Genomic DNA, 8,290 nt, shown 5'->3' with positions numbered 1-8,290 from the left:
TGAATGCAGTCAGGATGTAGCTCTTCTCCTATTCTACGTCTTGCATATTTTCGCCCATCACTACCGAATAATGATATCTTAGTTTCATCACTCCATATAACTTGTGACCACTGAATCATCTGTCCAATTAATGTGTTCCTTTGCCCACTGTGGTCTTTTTTTTTTTTTTCCGTTGCTGAAAATTAAGGCTTTTTTCGTGGAATTCTGCCTCTCAGTCCAACATCTGTTAATTTTCTCCTGATTGTTCTTGAACTGACAGAAACACCAGCATCATTCAGATCACTTCTTATGGTCGCTGATGACATTTTTCTATCTTGGAGACATAGTCTTTTTATTCTTCTGTCATCAATAGATGTGGTGCACCTTTTTCGGCCTTTTCCTTCTTTGTTTTTTATTGAATTTGTCTCCTGATATCGTAAACAAAACTTTCGGACTCCAGATGTAGTCTCTGAACCACCAGTCTTGCAATCTCAGCATAGGAAAGACCACTTTCTCTTAACACAATAATATTACATCTCTTTCTAGGTGTCCAATCTACTCTTTTATTTGATGTCATTGCTTCTTGACTAAACATTAAAAATTTTTACAAAAATTCCTACTTGTAATTGCAGTGTATAAGAAACTGGTCCTCCTTCTACAGAACAAAGCAAAATAATGAATTGTTTCAAGTGTAAACATGATGTCAGCTTCTACTGGCAGTTACTAACATTTGATTGGTTCTTAGAACAAGAACAGTGATTGGCCAGGAAAGCTAGACATTACGAACCACTTCATAACTGTGTTTTTCATTTATATTAAGGTACATATCACGTTTTTTGTATTGAAAATAATTGAATTTTGTGTTTTGTATTGAATTCAGTAACAAATTCTCTTTAAAATGATATATACAAGTTTGCATTTTGCAAAACTTAACATTTTCTATAAGCATACAAAGTTCAAAAACATAAAAATTTCCAAAAGTGTCCACAATTTTGGCCACCACCGTATGCTGTCCCAGAAGAAAAGAAAGAATATTCAAGATAAATTATGTCTAAAGTTTAATTTGAGTAGCGTGTTGCATAAAGTTGACTATAAATATATTTCTACAATTCAAAATATAAAATAATCAATTGAAATTTTTTAAGATATAAATCTTAAAATGTGTGATCGTACACAAAAATGTCCCTTTCAAGTTTCATGTTATTCAACCTCTTTGTTTTGTAACTTAATTTATTATTTTAAATAAAGTTTAATTATTTTGAATATGAAGTATTAGTGTTATATTCATGTTAAAAATTAATTACAGAAGGGTTTTTTTTAATAATTTGTCTTCCACTTCATGTCAAATCCGTTATCTTTTAATTCTATTGTATTCTAAATTATCTTTTAATTCTATTGTTCTTAAGTATTAAGAAGCAAGATCAAGAATTAATGGCTTAGTGGCCAAATGTGTGACATTTGTATAAATAAATATTCTGCTACAAAATGTCATCAACATTTTTCAGTTTAATTTTGGATTCAGAAGATAGTTTACAGAACAACTATAAATTTTGAAAGTAATATACTATATGGTATTAGTAACATATTTATCATACTATTGATATAAAGAAAACTGTTGCAAAATATTAAAATTTTTTAAAAGTAATTCTTAGTTTAGCCAGTTTTAGAGCACTTGTTCTATTGATACTTGTAAATTACAACTTCTCCAAATTAAGGAATACATGTCTAACAGATTTTATTCCACTTTTGTGTATGTGTATGCATCTCTCATTAGATCATGAATTAAATTGTATGATCATGATTTTGCTCAATTTCTTACATACACTGCAATACTTTACCATTAATGTAAAGTTTAAGTAATTTAACAGAAACAAACTTGCAAAAGTGAAGTATCAAAATTATGTATGGATATCTGCAATATAAATCTTAGCCTGGCTATATTTTGAATTTTTGCATGCATGAATAACAAGGACCACAAAATAAAAAGACAAAAGTTGCTTAAGTAATGTGATATAATATGGGATCTGGCTCATAATTAATACTGCAAATGATTTTCATCACCCATTGCTATAAATAAAGTTAATTAAAAATATCAATTTAAGTGGCCTGAAGTGAATTATATAAATTGCACTGAATAATATAAATGTAAAATGCAGTCATTAGTCTTAATGGCTGAATTTCAATTTTGTAATGAAAAAATTGTGGGCATGCAGTTTAATATCTGATATTTATGAACTAAAAATGATCGTATGTTTAAAAATTTGGCATTTAACATGCTTAGGTGTAACAAAAACATATTTTCACCTGCGTGGGATATATAAATAATGAAATTACTCTGCTGTTTATTAGGAACTGTAAAATCTATATTTTTATAATCTATAATGTATAATTTAATTTTTAATATCCAGATGCACAAATCTGTATATATGTGTTTTAGTTTACATTCAGTTTCTGTTGTTGTTGTATGTTACTTTATATCTGTGACAAAATAATGCATGGACTTTATGATACCATATATAAGTTACAGAATTTCTCTTTCATTGTTTATTTTTACTTGCTCAAAGTAATACACATCTAAAAAGTATGAAATATTTTTCTTTTATTATCTCTCTCTCTCCATTCACCACCTGTACATACCACATGGACCTAAACATTAAAGACTAATATTTTTTACATACAGCACATGCAAAACAAAATGCATGTACAATTTCGGAATGAAAAAAGATAACATCTACACTGTACAATGCATGGTTAAGATAAATAATATGAACCAAAATAAAATCCAAAACTACATTCAATTATTCATTGTTCTAGAAAATAATTTCATTCACACTTAATAATTCAGAATAAACATTCCAAACAAGGAAAATAAATGCTAAAACATTTCAATGAATATTTCCTCCCCCCACACACCAATATTTGGTGCAGAGCAGTTAAGGAGTTCTGATTGATTACACAAAATATAATACTTCCTAACATTTCAAAACTATTTGATAGCAACATTATTAAAAGATTTGTGAATTTTGATTGATATTTTAAAAGCTAATAGTACCAAAATTTAAAAAATTAACAATAGAAAAATTTGACATTTTAAAAAAGGCACTCGTTTTTTTATTTCAAGGAATAAATGGCCTTCCAATCAAACTGAAATTTTTCCAGCAACATCTGATATCCAAAAAATTAACGAATTTTTGAAAAATAGCAACAGCACACGGCGGAACTCCTTAACTTAGGACATTTGCATAAATATATATATATGTATGTACATACACTTATTTAAAAAATAAAATTTAATATAATTAAATTCCTATAATTTTTGTAAACTATCACAAATTTATTGAGATGTCAGATACGAGGACTGAATTTCATTCTTTCTTAGACTATCTCAGTATAAAGTTCTTTTCTCATGTAGGATACGTTCTGCGACTGTTACGTCCTAGCATGTGTTTCTGGCTTCCCATGCTTGAACTTCTTGAATCAAATTCTGCAGGGTCGAACATTAGAGGGGCAGTATGCGGTTGAGACTTTTCCTACAAAAAATATCAAACAGAAGAAATACTGATTTTAAATCATTTTTAAAAATATTTGTTTGTATTACTGTAATGATAAAATATATCAATATTCTTCCATTTTATTAAAGCTACAATTTATTTTTATTATATTTTATAATTAATACATTAAAAATATTAAAAGCTCCTAATAAAAGAGTATAATTCTTTACAACTAGATACATTTAGTTTTATACAGCTTCAAGATATTAAAAATTCATTTGAAGTCAAAGTTTTACTTTTTTATAATAAATATATCACATGAAATAACTGAGATGTATGACTAAATGGAAGGCATAATTGTGTTGTATTTCTTGCTACTTAGATGCTCTGTCACTGCTTCTCTTCTCATTACAATGATATCAAGATTATGAGATTTCTGCAGTAGTTGCACTTATTGCGCCAAGTTATTTGTGGCTGCATGTGTCAATTTGACTTTTCATTTTTCATTATGTATCTACATTGCAGTATCTATCTTCAGCAATTTATAAATTACTACACACAATGTATATGTGTGTCTGCATATATTTCTGTACAATTTACATTAAAATGGATTACATGACATTTTTTATACTTTGATTCACTTTTGTATTTCCTCTATCTAAGTTCAATCACAAACTAAATCTTGAACAAAGACAATTTTTTTCCTCTTTCCTTCCTGATACAACCTACTAACACAACAAAATTAATTGATGTGATTTAAAAATACAAAACTACTAAGATGTATATTTTGTAAAGTCATATACAATTTTATATCAGTCCTGGTGCCTTATCTCTTTCAAATGGAGGGAAAAAAAAAAAAAAAAAAAAAAAAGAAGGATAGGGAAGTTAATAAAAAATACTCCACAACATACTTATGCCACATGTTTATAACTTACTTCTGTGTCTAACTGTGAGGTATTAAATGATTCTTGACTTTCAAAATCTGTAGAAGCTTCAGCAACTGATGGCACTGCAATAACAATAAAAATCAAGCAGTAAACATTTGTAATTCTAAGTATAAAAACAAACAAACATACATTTAAGAACGACAAACAGAAAGTTTATAATCAAAATCATCATGAGAAAAATTATTTATTTAAATCCAAAAGTTGTAAGTAACTCAAAATTTTGACAATTTATCAACAGAATTTTAACAACTGGGAAAATACTGATACCACACCTGCCAACTTCATTAGAATAAAAGTCAGAAGATTTTTGGGAAAAATACAGAAAAAGAAAATGTGTAAAGTGATTTTTTTTAAAGAAATATACATATATGAACATTAACAGGAATTATAGAAGAAAAAATACTTATCATAAAAAATGGAAAATTAGATAAATAAAGTTAATTTTAAGATGACAACAACAACATATTTCGAGAAGCTTTTTCCCCCCCCCTCCTTTTTAAATTTTTGTTACAATACAATTCAGAAACTCTGTTTTATAACATTTGTCATGTTGTTTAAATTCCAGAATCAGGTATTTAAAATGTACCAAAATGAAAAGTAAATATTCTTTCAAACATGGCAAACAGAAATAAAGTTTCATTTTAATGTTATTTTCATAGAAAATATATTATTGCTATTTTTATAATAACATAATATAATTGTACACTGTTTAAAAATGTCATGAAATATGAAAACCATCGAACCAAGTTTTTTCACAAAAAGTGGTCTTAAAAATCACCCAAATGCTGATAATCTGAAAAACTTGAAGATAAAGGAATTCAGATCCTAAAAGGTAAAGAACTCAGTTTTTTTATCTACTATAAAGGACAAATTCAAACAATAACAGAAAAGTCTCCCAAAGTACAGGGGAATAAAATTCAGATTTAGCAAGAAAACACCAGATCAACATAGTTTTTAATGCCCTTAGAAAAAATTGCAAAATTCGTATTTTTTTTTTTTAACATGTGACATCAAACAAAATACATACAGCAAAGTTTATAACAAAAGAAGCTACAATGAATTCACATATGATGATTAACTTTACCTTATTTCTCACCAAGCTTTGCTTATAAAGAAGCAGAATAAAGGTAGGTGGAGTGAAAAAATTATTATAATAACTACTTTTTTCTACAGAATGCATTCCATCTAATTATGAAACTTTTACTCTACAGTTTCTTAAATCAATTTTTTACAAAATATCCAAGGCAAAATGAAAACAAAAGTTATTCAACAAGAAATTTTAATGGGTGCATTTATAATTCCATCATCACAAACATATAAGATGCTTTTAAACAGTAAAAACAAGATTTGTTGGAAAATGCCATAAAGAGAATAGGTTTAAAAAAAGCAAAATTATTCTTCGATAGATTATTAATCTTCATAATATTATAAAACAGTTCAATATGATCTGATGGTGATAAGATTCAGTTCAAACTAAAGATGATTCGTTACTCTAATATATATTTTTGATACTCTTGATATGTTTTTGCTACCTAATTTAAAGATTTTAAAAGATTAAAATTCTAGACTAATTTTGATATCATTAATAAAATTTAGGTAACTTCTGGATGATATAATTTGGCTAACAGCACTATTTTAGTGAGAAGTATGTAAATATCTTTAAGAATTTTACAATACAAAACAAGCTGTTCTCTCCAAAGGCAAAACAGAAATTTAACATTCTCACAGATAAAAAGCATGAATTATAAACTATGCCAACTGATTTTAGGAATTTTAGTATCTTAACAAGATATTTTTACCAAAAAGAATCTGAAAATAACTAAGACAGGCTCCACAATTTTATATACATCTAGGTTATATAGCAAGCAACACAGAGTATTGCGAATTGGCAAAAGTGCATTATTTTCCCTTACTTAGTTAAATTACTGTAAACATGACCAGGGATGGATTATAGCCATACTATTATGCTTAATAAATAACAGCAAATATGAGCTAATACATTTAAACTTGAAGAAAGGCAAAAACAAGTGCGCTTCTTTTAGGCAGTTTTATCATAACATACTGCTACTTTTTTATCATTACTAATTAATAACTATTCTACAATAAAATAAGTTCAAAGGAATCCTGAAAATTACTGGAAAATAATACATACACTTATCAGAGTGTGTTTTTTAATTAGTTTTTACTCGTAAATGAAAAATCAATTTCTAACCAATTCTAAGATTGTTCTAAAAGAATCCATGCATTTTATACCTTTTAGCCAAAAAACTTTATTAAAAATAATATATTTTTAAGATATTATTGCAGATTTTAATTATCACATTCTGTCTCACACTTGTTAATTTTGATGCTAATGTAACTTCAATAAGTAATCAATGTTTTACATTCACACGGAATCACTAAGACTAGTAACGATGATTAAAAGACATCAATTAACAATTCTGCATTATCATAAAAAATTTTAAAGCAATAATACAAAGCTTTTTATAAAAAGGCACATATTTATATATTGAACTTTAAATACCTGACTGGGGAATAAACATTTTTGGAGAAGTAGTATGGTCATAAGCAGTGGGAAAAAGAGCTTCTGGGGCCACACTAGTCTTCACTGTAGAGCCACTTGAATTCAAGATATCCACATAGTTTTGTCTCATTACTGAAAAATTTTGAGAATATAATTAAAGTAATATAAAAAAAAAGCTTCAGTATGACCAAGAAAATTAATAATGCAGTCCAAATTAACAAACACTATTTCAACAACTTGAGATAACTGGAAAAAATAAATACTAAAAATGTTACATTAAAAAATAGAAAGCACACTAAACTAATATTTTTCTTTATGACAAAATATCATGCAGCAAACATGTTAATTTAAATGTCATGCCTAGTTCAGTTATGTTGATATAGTGACAAATTTATTACCAATATTATACTTTTGCTAAAAAGATAATTTTTTAATCATAAATACATAGAAAAATATAGCAAATGCAAACCTCTAGTTTTTGGTCTTTGGAATTTATTTACAGTTGGAGGACCAGACATTGAATTACCAGGAGTAGTAGTATATGTTTTCTCAGAAGGCTTAGTTCCTAGGAGAAAACCAGAAAAGCATGAATGACAGAAAATTACATGATTATTCAGAAAATTAATACTGAATAAACTTTAAATATATATCTCAGTGATTACAATATATTGCATAATTTCAGGCTACTAATTTAGTATAACATTGCAGGAACATTAAGAATGTCATGATGTTTCAAACAGAATGATAAAAGTTTCTCATTTTTTTAAGTATGCAGAATCATATAAATAACAATTCAAATCTTATATAATTATATGGTAAAGTCAAAATATTTACAGGCAGTTTTGTAAAACCTTTCACAAAAATATTAAATGATTCTGAATCAAAATTAGAAAGATAATAAAAATGTATTAATTTCAATAATTCAGAAATCTTGTTTTGTATTTTGTAATGAAGCACAGTCTGTGAAATAGCATAAATGATTTCTAAAATCTATGCAAATTTTAATTTACGACCATAAAAATAAAATTTTTATCAATCTCTTTTATTTATTTAAAAAAAGACAAATACTCTCTGAAAATTTCTTTTCATGCAAATAAAACACTAAATATTGTGCAATTTCAGTTAACAATTATGTTTTAGAAATTATTGATGCATTTTCCCTTCCAAAAAGCAAACAAGTTTAGATTCTGTGGTGAATTACATTATCATGATCGTAACCCGCAACACACATCATATTTTTGCAATGAATCAAGCAAAGCATAGTCATATACTATAATCATAAATGTTACACTTTAGCATTCATAAAGTTGGCATCAGTCTGTATCCTAAAAAGTAAACAAACAGAATAA

General features: G+C 27.0%; 1 protein-coding gene across 3 annotated transcripts in view; it reads right to left on the bottom strand.

Moving 5' to 3' along the window:
* Positions 1-2,556: 2,556 nt before the first annotated feature.
* Positions 2,557-8,290, bottom strand: part of Sec16 (endoplasmic reticulum export factor secretory 16) — a 99,310-nt gene continuing 93,576 nt past the window's right edge. For all 3 annotated transcript variants that reach the window (XM_085811850.1, XM_085811851.1, XM_085811852.1), the window contains 4 exons: positions 7,411-7,506; positions 6,942-7,073; positions 4,406-4,479; positions 2,557-3,509 (listed from right to left, as the gene is read on the bottom strand). In XM_085811850.1, the coding sequence (XP_085667976.1) occupies positions 3,384-3,509; positions 4,406-4,479; positions 6,942-7,073; positions 7,411-7,506 (428 nt within the window). In that variant the 3' untranslated portion in view covers positions 2,557-3,383. The remainder of the gene's footprint in view (positions 3,510-4,405; positions 4,480-6,941; positions 7,074-7,410; positions 7,507-8,290) is intronic.

Source organism: Stegodyphus dumicola, chromosome 2 (genome assembly GCF_044657685.1).
Source record: "Stegodyphus dumicola isolate Sdum_Otavi_A_Nest chromosome 2, ASM4465768v1".
NCBI lineage: Eukaryota > Metazoa > Arthropoda > Arachnida > Araneae > Eresidae > Stegodyphus > Stegodyphus dumicola.
The sequence above is the reverse complement of the archived record's forward strand: the minus strand, read 5'-3'. Positions and strand labels throughout refer to the sequence as shown.